Raw genomic sequence first — 17,830 nt, forward strand, 5'->3', positions numbered from 1 at the left:
TGTTTATTTAGATTTTCAGAATTGGATTTGAATCTTATTACGTTAATCATGGTACCTTATGTTGAGTTGACATAAAGTCTATCCTAATGTCAAGTTATAATGACATATTTAATCCTCACAAGCAAAATGTGCCAATAAAAAAATAGTCAATAATGACTCGCAAAAATAAAAAATCATTAATCCTTTTCCATATGACTTTTTTATTGGTCCAACAATGAGACAATTTTTAAGACAAAGGTGGCCAATATATTTGATGAAAGCAATGTTTGCTATAAGTCTAGGAGTGTAAGGCTACGTTTGGATAGTAAAGTCTTCTCAACACTCTTCAAGTATTCTCGTACTTATGAAAATACTTTACATATCAAACAACTTAAAATACTCTCAATGGAACTCATAAACTCACTTCAATCTCTACTCATAACTATTCACAAACATTCTATAATATTTATTACTATTATATATAAATAAAAAATAAAATCACTATAATATTTATCACTATTAAATATAATAAAAAATAAAATCAGTATAATATTTATCACAATTATATATAAATAAAAAATAATTTCACAATAATATTTATCCCTATTAAATATAAATAAAAAATAAAATCACTATAATATTTATCACTATTAAATGTAAATAAAAAATAAAATCACTATAATATTTATCACAATTATATATAAATAAAAAATAATTTCACTATAATATTTATCACAATTATATATAAATAAAAAATAAAATCACTATAATATTTATCCCTATTAAATATAAATAAAAATAAAAATACTATAATATGTATCACTATTAAATATAAATAAAAAATAAAATCACTATAATATTTATTACAATTATATATAAATATAAAATAATTTCACTATAATATTTATCACAATTATATATAAATAAAAAAATAAAATCACTATAATATTTATCCCTATTAAATATAAATAAAAAATAAAATTACTATAATATTTATCACTATTATATATAAATAAAAAATAATTTTACTATAATATTTATTTATATTATATATAAATAAAAAATAAAATCACTATAATATTTATCCCTATTAAATATAAATAAAAAATAAAATCACTATAATATTTATCACTATTATATATAAATAAAAAATAATTTCACTATAATATTTATTTATATTATATATAAATAAAAAATAAAATCACTATAATATTTATCCCTATTAAATATAAATAAAAGATAAAATCACTATAATATTTATCACTATTATATATAAATAAAAAATAAAATCACTATAATACTTATCACTATTAAATATAAATAAAAAATAAAATCACTATAATATTTATCACTATTATATATAAATAAAAAATAAAATCACTATAATATTTATCACTATTATATATAAATAAAATTATCATTAAAAAAAATTAATTATTGATGGGACCCACACATTTTTCAATTATCTATCTAAAAGTCAACAACTCAACATACTTCATACATCCAAACAACTCAAAATACTCTTAATGGGATCCACAAACTCACTTCAATCTCTACTCATAACTATTCATAAATATTTTTAATATTTCTCAGATATTCCTACTATCCAAATATAGCCTAAATCTCGTGTAAATCTTTTATAAATAAAGTAAGTCTCACGAAAACCAAACATTACCTTCGCGAGATCCATTTATTTATAAAGAATCTTCGCAGGCTTCTATACTTGAGACTTGTACAAATTACCGCTCATTCCATAATTAGTCAGATGAGATTAGATTTAATTAAAGTTTATTCCCTCTTTCTGTTTTTTTGTTGGAAAAGTTATCTTAACCCCGAAATTACCATTCTCATTTATATTGCCGGTCAATTTGAAGCAAATACATTTATAAAGTATTAATAAACAAATATTATCCTAATCTACATTTATTTATTTATTTATTTATTTTGTCTATTTTGATGATCAATACTTGTCCAAATTACGTGGGGACAGCAAGGATTTCTTTCACATAATTCCCATGCACAGGCAAAATGTGGGGTCACTTAAAAAATACATAATGATTAATAAAAAAAACAAAAGAAAAATCTCAATAATGCTTCTCCATATCTTTTTTTTTTTTTTTTTTTTTTGTTGGTCCCACAATAAGAAATGTTTTAAGACACATTATGATAATTAATTTATGAGAGTCCATCTACTCAATGGGCGAATTTAATTGTAGGATCATGAGAGTAGATCCAACTGAATTTTACTTTTTTTGGTTTTTATTTTGAGAAATTCTATTTACAGACTATAATGTGCAAACCATTCATTAAATAGAAAAAAAAATATCATTTTGATAAAAATATTATTATAATTTAAAACAAATTTAAAGATAAAATTGACTAAACCTGCAATGCAATCCTTAAATAGGGACTGTATATAACATTACTATTTTATTTTTCTTGAAAAATTTGTTTCTTCTTTTTTCTTTTTTGCTCTTCTACTTCTTCGCTTGAGTTATGTTTTTTTTTTTTAGGAAACATCAACTGCTATTATTTAATAATAAGAATATTACAGATATTTATCAAGTCAAATAGCTTAAGAATGAAAGTCTGGAATACAATCTCATCGCATCTCAATGCTCTCAACATGCCAAGTATTACGGGCAAGTCTATGGGCCGCCCTATTACCCTCCCTATGGACATGATTAAAAGAACATTCACCAAAACATTTCTTAAAATGTGTTAAAAAAAATAGGGTTCACAATTAAAAAATAAACTTTTCATATTGTTTACATATTTGTCTATTTTTCTTAAAGAGAGTGTGTGAATTTATATACCCTAAAACTATATATATTTTCAATCGTCACACCTAATTTCACATTAATCATCATTCTTTTCTCCTTTTTTTGGGCATTTAAATTTTGGTTTGGTTGTGATCAAGATGTATTATTAAAAATAAGAGTGGATCTTTCCCACTATCGATTTCAGACATACATTATATATGCCCCAATGAAATTAAACGGTAAATACTTTCAAATAAGAGTTTGGATGCTGAGTATTGTGCAAACAAGTGCACAATTATCTTAGATAATAAAATTTATATATTCCTCCTTATTTTAATCATTGGGATATGTAGAGATTTAAGATGATATTAAAACAAAGAATATTATATATTACATTCTCATCTCATTTTTATCTCATTATATAAGATGTGACACAGTTATCACTATTAAATGATTATGATAAATATGTCAGATCTTACGTAGTGGAATGAAAGTAAGATGATAGTGTTAGAATTTCCTTATTAAAATAGAAGTCTTTAAATTCAACTTCTCATTTTTACACTTCATTCTATTTAATTAAAAATAAATGATATTTACAGTCATATAATGTACAAGTTTCACGCACTATTTTTTTTAAAAAAAAAATGAGTAAATTTGAAATCTATATAAAAAATTAATTTTTTAATAGTAGACCCTACTTTTTTCGATGGCAATGCGCGGAGACTAAGACATTATTCTTAATAAATGTTATATGTTTGGAATCAGTGGAGCAATTTGTTCCAATTCTTTAGTGCAGTTTTGGACAAAACATTCAGCATGATTGTCCATTGCCAAATTTCAAATGATGCATGAAAAGTGAACAATATAAAATTATACACTATATTTTGTCGGTGAAAAATTACTCTATAATACATCAAACACGTGATAAACAAATGGAATAACACAGCTTTCCATCTTGCATTGTCTGTTTCATCATTGCCAGCCTTCTTTTAAGGAATAACATTATTCTTTCAAGACATGTTTGGAATACAATTGTTTTTAAATATTTCTATATTATTTTATTATTATTTATCATTTTTAGATTTATTTATAGTCTCAATGATTTTTACGTGTAGGTCCAGCTGAACAAATAATTAAAACATCCAGATTGTCCAACAGAGTAGCGAAAAACCTACCAATACCATATATAAATGCTATTCATTAACTAAGTAATTAAGTAAGAATAATGCTAGTATGTGTTTTTATGTATTTTTTTTAATTTTTTTTATATAAATTTTTTTTAATAATTTTTAATATTTTTAAAAAATAAAATAAATTTATAACATTATTAAAAAATATTTTCTAATTAAAGAAGTGTTTTTTATGATATTTTAAATTTATTTTATTTTTTAAAAATATTTAAAAGTATTAAAAAGTTTATATAAAAAATTAATATAACATTTGATATAATACAAAATTAACATAAAATTATTATTCAGCCGCACAATATGCTTTTATGTCGGGAAGATTGATTTTACTCGTTTTTTAAACTGTGCATACTATTAGAAGGAGGTGAAGAGGACACAATGAATATATGTTTGTTAACCTAAACATGAGTAAGCCGTATGATAGAGTAGAATGGGTGTTTGGTTATGCAGAAAATGGAGTTTAGTTTGAGGCCGTGGATCACTTTTATCATGGCTCGTATTTCTTCAGTTTCATATCAGATTCTTTTAAATGGTGCTCGTACTGAGACTATTTTACCTATCTGTGACTTGAGACAAGGTTGTCCTCTGTCACCCTATCTCTTTGTTCTTTGTGCTGAAGTGTTTTCTTCTATGCTCAAACAAGCTGCAGATGACGGTTCTTTACAAAGGTATTTGTGTAAGTAATAGAGCCCCCTGTCTCAATAACTTATTTTTTTGTTGACGATAGCATCATGTTTTGTCATGCCACACCTGCTGCAAATGCAAAGGTTCAACACATTTTATCTGTTTATGGGAAGCTTCGGGTCAGCAAGTTAACAGGGCAAAAACAAAATTGATGTTCAGCAAAAATACTGGATTTGAAGGCCATAGATTAGATCAAGGCACTATGTGGTGTACAATCTATTCGATCTCATGATAAATACATTGGGTTAGCTTCTTTTGTGGGTCGTTCTAAGCATGCTAGTTTTGGGAAAATAAAGGAGAAAATCTGGAAAACGTTACAAGAAGGAGAAGCTTTTTTCATAGACTAGTCGAGAAGTCCTTGTTAAAGCAATGTTACAAACAATACCTAAAGTTGATGCTTTACCGTTTGATGCTAAAGTTGATGTATTGCTGGATGTTTTATTGGGTTGTTGGAATGCTAAGTTGGTAAGAAATGTTTTTCTTCGTGTTGATGATGTACATAGAAGTAAGGATAAATTAGTTTGGAGTTACACTAGAAATGGGATGTTTCATTGGCTTTGAATGTTATTTCTACGATGGCCCAAGGACCTAGTTCTCATGGACAATTTCATTAAAGTTGTGTTTGGATGTTGAAGTGAGTTGAGTTGATGAGATGATAAAATATTGTTAGAATATTATTTTTTAATATTATTATTATTTTGAGATTTGAAAAAGTTGAATTGTTTATTATATTTTGTATTGAAATTTGAAAAAATTGTAATGATGAGTTGAGATGAGTTGAGAGATGTTTGGTAACCAAACGAAACCTAAGTGTTTTGAAAGAAAATTTGGAATCGAACCTTCCTACCAAGATTAAAAATTTCACTTGGCGTGCTTGTGATGCTTTATGCAAGGAAAAAGCTACTTTGCCCACCAATTGTTACCACTCTACTTGATCATTTGGGAAAAAAAATGATTAATTTTTTTTACTTAATAATTAAGGAATTGATTTTAAGTATATTGAAGTATTTTTTTATCTTTTAAAAAAATTTAAATATATTAAAAAAATGTGAATAGAAAAATGAAAAAAAAAGTTGAAAAATGAACTAGCAGTCAAGTATAGCGGGCTACTTCGGTCTACTTTGGACGGCAGAGTAACCCGACTCTTTATGCAATTGCTAGGGACTTTTCTTGAAGTTAAAAGCTTCAATTTTCAGAAGCATTGTCGATTTGATTTGTTGGTTTGGGAAGTGATGCAACTTGCTTATTAGTCTTTACATGAAAGGTTCTTGGCTATACTATAGCATTGAGTATGTGGAAGTATAAAAATTTGAGATTGTTTACTGAATCTGCTGTTGAACCTTATCATCTTGTTGTCAACAGTCTTGCTTATGTGGACAGTTTTCAACAATTTAAACCTTATCATGAGATTCATAAACAACTCCGAGTGCTATGTTGGCAACCTCCTCCATGTGGTAAATGTAAGCTTAATTTTGATGGTTCTGTTTTTTATTCTTCACAAAAATCTGGTGTGGATGCTATTCTAAGGAATGAAAATGGTGATATACCTATGGAAATGTGTCGTAAAAAGGAGGGAGACTTTATGGGGTTGAAGATCAGATTAAGGCTTTAGCAGCATTGAAGGGCATCCAAATGACAATATCACTGGAAATTTCATATCTGATTCTTGAAGGTGATTCACAGATTATTGTGCAATTTTTATTATTTTGCTTGTGATGTTTGTTTATACTGATGTATTTGTATGAGATCTATAAATGAATGACATATTTGTTTTTTTTTTTTAAATAAGTTTATCTTAGATTCTTAGTTTTAATTTTTATATTACATTTTTATTTAAAAATTATACCTGTAATTTTGTAAAGAAAAATTACTAATTAAGATTTTTATCACATGTTCAATTAATAACCGACTTAACTTTATAACAAGCTTCTCGGTTTATAGAAGATTTTATCAACTTTAATTTTACAAGACGCACTTTAGATTTTTAGAAGCAATTATAATCATTATTGTCAATAAAGTTCTGTAAACAATCCATGCATTTGGGAAAAAGGAGGGTTTCTGCCTCTTCGAACTATTATAATTTTCATATTATATATTAAATTAATAATGACAAAATGCAAGTGTACTCTTAGAAGAAGGAGGGTATGAAAAATAGTTACTTTTTGGAGATAGGATGAGAGAGTTTTGTCATCATCAAAGTGCACTTAAACATAATAGAATTCTAAAAAAAGAGATTCCAATATTAACATATATATTTAGAAACATAATCATAAAGGAAAAAAAAAACTCATGCCAACGAGTACGTCTTTGATAATTAGGGAAAATTACTAACATCTTTATAAACGAATAACTTAATATGAAAATAAAAGTTTTGTTGGTGAGTCAAAAATATTTTAAAAAACCCATAAACCAAAAAAAGTTCAATAAAAGTTGAGTTTTTAGAAGAAAAAAGAAATATGATAAATCAAAGAGATAACCAATTACATAAAATAACTTTTAATAGTCTCTTATTGAATTAATAATTTTTTTTTAATTGAGTTTTTTTTAAAGGTTCTATTTGGGATTTCTTTGTGGGGCTTTCTTCCACTAAAGGCCTTAGGCAACCGCTTAAATCGAAGAGCCGGCCCTACGTATGAATATTTAGAATATTTTATAATATCTGTAAATAATAATAAAATAATTAAAATTAAGATATTTTATTAAATTTTAAAAAATGTGAGAGTAAAAGTTAAATAAAAATATTATAAATTTAAAAAATTATTTGAATATAATTTTTACTTTAAAATTTGAAAAAGTTACATTATTTGTTATGTTTTGTTTAAGAGTTTGAAAAAATTGTAATGATTAAATAAAAATGTTGAAGATTTGAAATTGAAAATGTTTTGTGTTTGAATGATATTTGGAAATGAAATATTTGAGAATATTTGAGCATCCAAATGGACCCTAGTCATAAAGAAATCTCACAAAAGTAAATTCATAAATAACGTGTCTTGATGTAGTACGTTAGATTATAAAACTACTTTTATTGTAAAATAAATCTAACGTATCATATAAAGTCATGTTAATTTGTGGATTTACTTTTGTGAAATCTCTTTGTAACTATAACACTTCTTTTCGTAGCTTCAGCACTTCTCTTCTAGGTATCATGATAGCTAGCGCTTTAAACCAACGTTACCATATGCACGAGGGGCCTCTACCCTTTGAATTTCATCCCGAGTATAATTGATCTTTCAGCATGAAGTTTGCTGAGAAAATGAAGAGATTTATTACGAGTATCCCTGCAAATTAATATGGCACTAATAATTAGCACTACTTCGTTTAAAGCCACAACATTTAATATCAGATCTAGTTCAGGGAAAGTTAAAAGACACTAAATATAATCAATTAATCAAAATTAAGCATCGTAATAAAGATAATGCATAGCAATTTTGGAAAAAAAGTTCTCGCTCATAGAATACTTTTATATTGCACTACTTGTTGAAAACAATCGTACCAGATCAGCCATACACTTAGGAAGCTTACCCAACTCATCGCTTTAACTCCCAATAAAAGATGCTCACGGATGAAGTGATAGTCTATTTCAATGTGCTTGGTCTGAGCATGAAAGACAGGATTGAAAACTAACAATGTCGCAAAACAACACAGGTGGCGTAGAAAGAAAGACACCAAAGTCTTTAAGAAGATATTGCACCCAAGTGAGTTCAGCAGTAACCAATGCCAAACATATTTTTTAGATTTCTACTCCTAATTTCGTTCTCTCTTTTCTATTTTATTACAATCTTATTAAAAACAGTGTTCAAATGCGAGCAAGGGTCTCCAAGTATTGATAAGTCTTGATCCCAAGGGTCTCCAATTCATAAGCCCCATTCCGGTTATATATTACTCCAAACATTCCAAATTGACACAGAGTCTTTGAGGCATTTGTCTTGAGATTGTAAGAAATCAATTCCCCAGGTACTGCCATCACAAGAGTTGCCTCCTCCTTTGTTTCTCCTTCTAGTAGGCACAAGAGATGATACACATGAAGGTTATCATAGTGAGCGCAGAATATCCTTGGGAATGCATCTGCCAGAACACTAAGATCACAATGATATTTCACAAACCAACCAGACCTGTCTTGTTTCATCTCATAGATAGTAAGTAGCGTAGTTTGGAGTCTGCATGTTGCAATGAGATGCAAGTTGCCGCTTGACTCTCCAAAATACTTGACAGAACTTATTTTCTGCCAATCCATTGAATCCGGCACTTTGTCTAGACATTCTGCATCTAAATCAAGGTACCAAACTGCTTTCCGGGTTTGATCATACCAGTAAATAGCACCATTCATGTAAACTGCTTCATTTTTAAATCCTGCATCATATGGTACTATGACATCTTTGGCAGGCTTCCAAGATTGGGTCACCGATGAGTAAATATCAATTTTCAGTAGAAAGTCAGATGATGAGGAAGATATTTGATGAATGAAGATAACTTTGTAGTGAACTGACTTCAAAGGATCAAAAGATACAAAGACAACTCTCCCACGTGTTGTTGACAGCGCATCAAACACACCGATTCTTGTGGAATCCCCGGAAGAAAGATTACAAACATAGTAAGAAATGAGCATGGGATCGTGAAGATCTGCCATAGAATAGCACAACAAGCCCTTGCAAGAATCTAAAACATTTGTACCCCGCTTGTTGAGGAAGTTGAATGGTAAAACCCTAGGAGGTTGATACTCCTCAAGGGGTACGAGTGAAAGTCCTGGGGCTTGTTTGAGACATTTCAACAATAAACCATTGGATCTACTGTTTCTGCGGGCATGACTGATAAAAAACTCAGGATCAGAGATGAGAAAGCACCATTGTTTGCACACAACCTTGAGTCTGACAAGAGGTCTCACAGGAAGACGTGTAAGAATCTCTCTCAAGAGGTCTTCATTGCTAGCAACGGCAACAGCCGACATCTGCAGCCTGGTTGTGCTGGATCCGCCAGTTCTCTGGCTTTTTCTTATTGTTGCCATTGTTGCAATGTGGTCCTCACTGTTAGTTCCTCTTCCATGTGAGCATTATAACACTCTTCCAATGACTCAAAAAATACCAAAAGTTTCTTTTTTTTTTTTTCACAAGACGAGTAATTTTGCTTATCATCTTAATTTAACATGAAGACCTACCAAACAGGCTGAAATACTTTCCATCAACTGAGATGTATCGTTGACATGACAAGGTGAGAACATTCATAACTTATCAACTATATAGTTGATAAATAATGTGTTTACTAACTTCCTTGTTTTTATAAAGAATTACTAAAAACTGGACCTGAATTCTCCAGAACTTTTTCAAAAGCACTAACAACTAACCATCAACAGTAATTTGCTTTCATCCAGTCAACCAACTTATGCTTATGCTGCACGTGTGTATATATATATATATATATATATATAGAAAATAAGTAAGAAAACAAATCATATTTGATTTCCCATATTCCTCTGTAGCTGCTCTTGTTTTCTTAGCTAATAACATTCTAAGGTAGGCAAAACATACTTGGGATATCAAAACTATTGTTTTGATTGGTGATATAAAGTCCATATGCAACAAAAACATCGATACATAGTTCAATATTAGAGACATTAGGATTTATTCTGACTGTCATTTTTGTAGAAAACAGGAAAACATGGAAGAATACAATGTGTATGGACCACGCATGAAACCAAAGAGAGGTGTTATTAACCATTTCTTCAAAAAATGAAATACTAGCAAATTTGAATGTTTACCTGCTCTTTAACTTTATCTGAAATGCCAAATTTATGTTATGAAGTATCAGCCAAGGCGAGCTGTAAGTTACTCAAATTAATACTTGATCTAATCTCTCTCTCTCTCTTCAGTGCCTGCAAAGCAAAGCATACAAAATCAAACCAAATAGTTGCAACCCAGAGTTGCATTTCTTATATAGAGTGTGAAAAATAACCTAGTGTTGCACTTAAAATTCTTAATTTTAAAAATTGAGAGAGAGAGAGAGAAGAACAGGAAGAAAAAGATGACGACGACGATGATGAAAAAGAAGAAATTACGCACTAATCCTTGTAGAGCTCGCTGGCCTTCTCGAAGAATTTCTCAGCTCTCAAATTTTCAATCCTCAGTTCTCAGAAAAGTTGTAATACACAATTCGACACAAAGCGGAAGTGAGGTCCCTGGCTTTCATTGACGAACAAGATCAGCATCGAAACCGAAAGCAAAGACGATCGAGTGGTCAGTTTCCCCTGTCGATTGCACAGACACACTGAGCAGAGAGAGAGAGAGAGAGAGAGAGAGCAACTCGCAGTTTGGCAAGTCAGCCTTAATACTTCGTAGTCAAGCCCAAATTTATTGTTTTTTACGAATAATGGATATTATATTTTATATAAATTATATCGTTTAATAATCAATACTTATCAAGCAGTCTTAACTCATTGCTTTACGACAACATCTAATATTGAATTGGTTGTCCTATAAATACTTTGCTTTTCTCTCTCTTTTATCATGGAAACTCTCCTTTCGAAGCATTTCATTACCTCTTTCTTTTCTTTTTCATTTTTTCTTTTTTTGACAGAAGCATATTGAGCAATGAACGATCGTAGTCATAGTCTGGGTTATCAAGATGGGATAATCATTTTCAAAACTTTACATATAGAAAGTTTTAATTCTGTAAATACTTGCAATGCCCATGACTTTGTAGTAACGCCAACATGACTATAGGCTCCAAAAACAAAAACACAACTTGGGCATCGGAACAAATATGTCAAGAGTGAAAATAATTAACTCCATCAATTATCTTTGTCAATTGTATAAAATCAAACTATCTCATCTCATCTCATCATTAAAATTTTCTCAAACTCTCACACAAAAATATAATAAATAATTTAACTTTTTTAAATCTCAAAATAAAAATAATATTTTATTCAACTTTCAATAAAATATCTCATCTCATCTCATTGAATTGCATTGAATTGCATAACCAAATGAGGTGTCTCAGCATACAAATATTATATATGTATATAAATCGCAAGTATAATGTATTGGACAAATAGTAGTTAGTAGTGTCTTAATTTGCCCTTAGATTTTTAGGAAAAAAATGTGTTAAATCTACACAAAAATCTTATAAAAGTTAATTCATAAACCGACGTGAATTAATGCTTTATAACAAAAAAGAACTTTACAATCTGACACCTCGTATCAAGTCACGTGAATTTATAAATTATAAGATCTTTGTGTGCCTTTGATTTACCTAATACTAAATCAGTGTCATGTCTTCTGCATGAGAGAGTCCCAAGGAAAAATATTGAACAGATAAAGCATAACTTGAACATTATTGTTCAGTATTCTTGAGAGCAAAGTATAAGGAAGACTGGCCTCCGAACATCACATTCTAAAAACTTTCAAAGAAAAAAATAAACCAAATACTTTGCCTGATCGTTTGGGGATTCAACAGAGAACTTCGCTCTATTACTCCCAAAATTACTATCGAGCAGTTCTGAAGTCTTACAGAAACTTCCTGTACGGCCTGCCTGCATCCTCATCTTGCATATGCTGAACCAAAGTTGATAAAACACGTTAGCAAGCTCAATGAATTGACTGGAAGTCTGGAATAACAGTTTCCAGATATGATATATGCTTGTATCCTAGTAAACTACAGAAGTGCAAAAATTCAACAGAAGGCCTATAATGCACCGTATTACAATTCGGTGATCAAACAAAGATCAAATTCTTAATCCAAATTACTCCTGAATTCGCATGTGCTGCAAAAAAAGAAAGTCAAACAGCAGGGGGCTAGGGTGTATAGAAGGCCAACAAAACTAGGACTAGAATGCACAAAGCAAGGACAGCATAGAGGTAAATTGCTCACTGTTTCAGAAAAAAGTTCAGGCAACGAAGCAAACGAAGAAAAAATAACAGGAAAAAAAAAAAAGAGAACAAAGCAAAAGCAATTTTAAATGTCAAAGATTCAAGATTGTTGAAGGCATCCTCCGTTGGCAAGTCCATTTAAACCTGTGATTCCCTGATAATGGATTGGCAGAATTGATGGAAACATTAAAAGTTGTTCATCTAATTAGTATCCATCGCATCCAAAAAATGCGAAATAAGAAATCCATAGCGTATGAATTTGTTTACAAACTTATAAAATCACATTACAAAGCGTATCGAATCTTACTTGTAAAAAAAAGTGTATCAAATATTGCCAACCATTAAGTCATCTAGTGTATGCCAATTTGAGAGAAAATATAGCTTTTTTTCATAAAAAGCACCTACACCGAGGACATGGATAAGATATGACAATATACAATGGCAAGTAGTTTTTTTAAAGCCTCGGATACAACACAACAGGAAGTCGGACCGTCTTAATTCATTGATTATTGACGAAGAACTAGTATTGTGTAATAGGATTTTATACTAGTCAAGGGATAGATGCGTTACAGCAATATCTCGCATGAAAAACAAAGAGTAGTGTCGGAATCTATAGGGCGGCCGAAGGAATTAGTGTTTAAAAAATTCTATTTCATAACAAGGTTTGTTATTGACATTACGTAGCCTGTTGATATTCAATAAAGAGAGCCCCAGACTCTTTATTTTCCAACGATAGTCACCTGCCCAAGATTTCACATGATAGCTACATAACAGGTTTCTAGAAACAATAACCTCAACTGTTGACCAAAAGGTTTCCCCTTTATTTGGAACCGATATCCAGATCAGCCTAATCATAACACACAGCTAGAGTAACTTCGTTAAACAAAATTGAAATGTCCACTTCCATTTTAGCAGAAATGGAAATCCAAACTCGTATCACCACTAGAGTTCCCCAAGATAACGATTTCGATGAAAATCAAATAAGACGATATTAGCCACAACGTCAACTCGTGCAATTTGAAATCTTCATCTTCAATTCATATGCAATCGGTTCTATTATTTCTCGCAAACCAATTTGAAGAAAAATAAAACTGAAGTCACGGGAATTAGCAACGGATCGACAGATAGAAATGAAAACGAAGTACGAAACGGTTGCATCGGATGAGTAAGCATAAAGTGAATTGTGTAAGAGAAATTGGGGAGGGACTTACGAATTCACGGACGATGCCCTTGTAGACAAGGATGGGGACGGCGAGGCCGAAGAGGCCGACGAGGGCAAAGTTACGGCGAGTCCAGCGGAAGTTGTGCTCGAGGTTCTCTCGGGCCGAGCCCCAATCCTCGATGAACCGGTTCTTGTTAGCCTCCATTCCACCCCCCATCTTCTTCTTTTCTCTCGCGTTCTCCCTTCTCTCTGGTCTTTCTCAGCTACTGCTTACCCCGCTCTATCTCCCGACCTTCTTCACTTCCCTTTCCTCGCCCCTGTATTTCTACGACTTGTGTTAAAATTAATATAAAAAAAAAAAATTATATGACTTGTGTTAAAATTATTATTTTTAAATAAATTTACTTACTTAATATTAATAATACTAAAATAATTTGAGTTAAAATTTTTAGGACTTGTTTGAATATTAAAAATATCTATAATGAAATAGTTTGTAAATATTAATAAAATAATTTAAGTTAATATGTTCTATTGAGTTTTGAAAAAGAAAAAATAAAAAGTTGAATAAAAATATTATAAAATTAAAAAAAAATTAAATATTATTTTAGTATTATTTTTATTGTAAAATTAAAAAAAATTGTATTATTTTTTATGTTTTATTTAGAAGTTTAAAAAATTTATAATGATTAGATGAAAAAATTGAGAATCTGAAATTAAAAAATATTTTATATTTGAATAATATTTGAAAAGAAAATATTTGAGAATATATGAGAATACCTGAAAACAGTTGTGTTCTCAAACGAACACTAAATATATATTTGGGAGTGAAATATTTGAGGAATATCTTATCATACTTAAGAATAGTTGTGTTTTCAAATGCAGTACCCTTGATGTCAAATTCCGATTGAAGGTAGAAAATTATCAAATTTTTTATAATTTGAAAGTGTACTATATCACCATGTTAGTTTTAATAATAAATACAAGACTTACAATAATTTGAGGGTACAAAATATATTTATTTATTATCATCATCATCATTTTTTCTTTTTCGTAAAATACTTTCCATCGATAATTTCAATATATTAAAACTTCTTCTGTCGTTAGTTTGTTTGTAATTGATTGGCCATAGTCAAGCATATTAGCTCTAAGCTTATAATGATATTTTTTTCTAATCACGTTGCTTAAGTGAAAATGATAATATTTCATTTTTTTTTTTAGAGACGTAGGGATATTATCATAAGTAATATATACACAAACTAAGGCTATGTTTGGTTGCAAGAGGTAGTTGAGCTCAGTCTAATTTTAAACTGAGTCTAATATACAAATACTCAATTCTTAAATTATTATACTCATCTCAACTCAAAACTTCATTATACGTGAGACCCACAACTATTTTTCAACTTAACACGTCTTTATAAGTGAGACTCATAACTTTTTTTAACTTTCCATAAAAAATATTAAACATATCTTAACATTCAAACACACTTTAAACTCAGTTTAGATGAGCCCCACATAACTTCTCCACTACTCAACTCACTATTATTCATAAAGAACTGAACTCAGCTCAACATCCAAACGTACCCTAAAGAGAGGTTTGGATAGTAGTGAGTTGAGTTGAGATGAAAGTAGAAAGTTAAATAAAATATTATTAGAATATTATTTTTTAATATTATTATTATTTTGAAATTTAAAAAAGTTGAATTGTTTATTATATTTTATGTAAGAATTTGAGAAAATTGTAATGATTAAATGAGAAGAGTTTGAAGGACTTTTGTATCCACACCTTTATTTTTGCAGATTAGCCTCTACATGTACTCCATCATTCCAAGAAGTAGTAATCACAATTCATCATCTTTTAATTTTCAGTGAGTTTCACATCTCCAGATTTTCCTCTTATAAATCAAACTAGAACTGCTTGCAATAATATTTAAGCAAATAGGATTATGATGAGAAGTAGAACTTGGAAGAGTTTGTATCGGCCTTCTTCCAACCTCTTGAAAAGACTCAATCAGAGCTCTTACTACCACCAAACTTCTCAGCATTCTCAAGTATTTCATTAAAATCCTAATAACTAATCAAGGGATATTACAAGGTACTTTAATTTGTCTTAAAAGTGCCCAACTTCCACAACAAGATGCCACTTTAGAATGGCCATAAAACCCTACTAAAATCCATTTGAATGATGCTCCTGTCATTGATACTTCCATTTGTATATGTTTGAAAGAACAATTCCAAAGATCAACAATAAAAGCATCAGGCTAGAGTAAAGCAATACCACCACTAGCTCCAATCCCTTTTATCTCCAACATATTTGGATAATCCAGTTTCAATTTAGTTCCTTCCATTTTCTGCCTTGATAATTTTGTTTCCATAAGAAACAAAATATATAGTCTTTTATTCTTTACCAAACAGCAAAGGCCACAAACCGATCCAAGGGTTGTCAGGCCCCCTAATAGTTCCAATTGATTAGACTCGTAATAATTCTCGACAGAGTTGTACAAAAGCCTCCATTGATGTTTCATTGTCTGGTTTAAGTTCCTTCATGAGAAACAAGCCAGACCGAGTATGATATTGTTGGAATCTTACTTGGTTTTGGACTCACATATAGTTTTACTCCTTGATTCCTTTTGTCCTTCATATTAGTTGGATTAATATGCAGTGGAACATTCTCCTTTTCAAAATGAGCTCTTTTTTTCATGTTCTAATCTCAATAGAAGGAGCAAGAAGTGGTTTAGAAGGGACCATATCAGAATTAACAACCAGATTTTTCCCTAAGTGATCCCTAATTTGTAAGAGATTTTTCAGCCCCCACTTTTGTACCTTGAGATGTGAACTCTATCGAAGTAACTGCATAACTGTCCTCTTGAGTTTTATTAGAGATAACGGTAAGGATGTCAAGTAAACCGTCTACCCCTTCTTTCGCCTAACTGTCTCCTGATGAAATACCTCTAACTCAAGCTAAATTTGTGGAGAAAGAGGACTAAAATTGCTAATGCCTGAACTTGAAGATGCACAGATCCAAGGATATTGATCTCTAGAAGAAGCACCATGCAATGTTGTCTTTGGGGTGTTGGGCATCCACTTGGAGAATGTTTGATGATCCCACAACAGAAGCAAAAGCGGGAAGCCTTTTATGTTATGATCCAGAGGGTTAGGTTAATGGTTGAGTTTTTAACAATTGGTATCAAAGCATGGACCACATCACGGGTTCAAGTCATAGAGGAGGTGACCTATAAGCTGAATTAAAATACTTTTGGTACTATGTATGGGCATAGTATTAAGTTATTAAATACTAATAGATGAGTGAAGCTGCCAAAAGGAAAATAGTTACCATCAGGTCAGTGTTGATAGGGTGGGCCGCCGTGGACGTCGGATTCAGAAGCGTTATGTAATGTTATGATTCTGAAGATTAAAGAATTAACCAAATTAGTATTCAACAATCTTAAAAATTTTAGATCAATAGTTTGGTCTTTAACATTTCATACCTGAATGAAACCCATGTCGAACAACCTTGAACCACTACTAACTTCCCTTGTAGTAATGTTTTCGTAATATTCAAAGCAACTTAACCCATAAGAACTTTCTCCATCCTAACTCATTCTCATCCACATTCACTTGTTCAACTATCCCAAGCAAATCACCAACATATTCGCCAACCTTGTAGTTCATACAACCAAAAGGTAAACCATGTCTTTGAACTCAAAAGGATTCCACATAACGATGCAAATCAAAGTTAGAGAGAAGCCCATCAAAGTCTCGAATTGAGAAAACGTGATTATCAAATAGCCACAAATGTGTAATACAAAGTTAGGAAAAATAAGGATTTTCACTTCGAGAGGAGAGGCCTTCAGAATAAGGGTTCAAAAAGGAAAGTTTTTGTAATAATATTTAGGATTAGAAAACACTACATTAGTATTGTCCCTTATAAGGGATGCATAACAAACTGTAAAACGACTACTGATTAGTGGGTCCTACTACTAGATATTTGTGTATCAACTAACTACAATATTCGATAATTAAAAATATGCAATAAGAAATACAAAATAAACTTCTAGAAGCCCTTTCTTAATACTGCAACTCTAGCACAATCCTAGCTCTTACTCCAATCAACGGTCTACATCAAACACTGATCCTTTCTATCTCAAGGTCTTTCCTAGGGCACGATTTAGACTTGTAATAGAGCCCCTTTATTCAAAA

The 17,830-nt window shown here is 30.4% G+C and overlaps 2 protein-coding genes across 5 annotated transcripts; both read right to left on the minus strand.

The window, feature by feature from the left end:
• Positions 1 to 7,681: 7,681 nt before the first annotated feature.
• On the minus strand, positions 7,682 to 10,946 carry LOC109020464 (F-box protein At5g07610-like). 4 transcript variants are annotated; one of them, XR_002000941.2, is made up of 3 exons: positions 10,666 to 10,946; positions 10,365 to 10,478; positions 7,682 to 7,890 (listed from the first exon to the last, which is right to left on the minus strand). XR_002000941.2 is itself a non-coding variant. In XM_035691335.1 (3 exons), exon 3 carries the CDS (start codon positions 9,612 to 9,614, stop codon positions 8,409 to 8,411), a length of 1,206 nt encoding a protein of 401 aa, XP_035547228.1. In that variant the 5' UTR covers positions 9,615 to 9,633; positions 10,365 to 10,478; positions 10,666 to 10,945; the 3' UTR covers positions 8,053 to 8,408. The 4 variants fall into 4 exon arrangements, 3 of the variants coding, with proteins under 3 accessions (XP_035547228.1, XP_018858470.2, XP_035547229.1); XM_035691335.1 differs by lacking the exon at positions 7,682 to 7,890 and adding an exon at positions 8,053 to 9,633 and having other exon boundaries at positions 10,666 to 10,945; XM_019002925.2 differs by lacking the exon at positions 7,682 to 7,890 and adding an exon at positions 8,053 to 9,669 and having other exon boundaries at positions 10,666 to 10,945.
• Positions 10,947 to 11,887: 941 nt separating this feature from the next.
• Positions 11,888 to 13,969, minus strand: LOC108981675. The gene is made up of 2 exons (XM_018952914.2): positions 13,683 to 13,969; positions 11,888 to 12,156 (listed from the first exon to the last, which is right to left on the minus strand). The coding sequence occupies exons 1-2, from the start codon at positions 13,848 to 13,850 to the stop codon at positions 12,109 to 12,111; spliced, it is 216 nt and encodes a 71-aa protein (XP_018808459.1). The 5' UTR covers positions 13,851 to 13,969; the 3' UTR covers positions 11,888 to 12,108.
• Positions 13,970 to 17,830: the final 3,861 nt, after the last annotated feature.

This window comes from Juglans regia, chromosome 6 (genome assembly GCF_001411555.2).
Source record: "Juglans regia cultivar Chandler chromosome 6, Walnut 2.0, whole genome shotgun sequence".
In the NCBI taxonomy this organism is placed as follows: domain Eukaryota; kingdom Viridiplantae; phylum Streptophyta; class Magnoliopsida; order Fagales; family Juglandaceae; genus Juglans; species Juglans regia.

Excerpts from the sequence above, each read along its gene's own strand:
- LOC109020464 (XM_035691335.1), bottom strand. The coding sequence starts at position 9,614 with ATGGCAACAATAAGAAAAAGCCAGAGAACTGGCGGATCCAGCACAACC.
- LOC108981675 (XM_018952914.2), bottom strand. The coding sequence starts at position 13,850 with ATGGGGGGTGGAATGGAGGCTAACAAGAACCGGTTCATCGAGGATTGG. Across the intron at positions 12,157-13,682 it reads AGGGCATCGTCCGTGAATTC|CATATGCAAGATGAGGATGC; the intron begins GTAAGTCCCTCC and ends ACTTTGGTTCAG.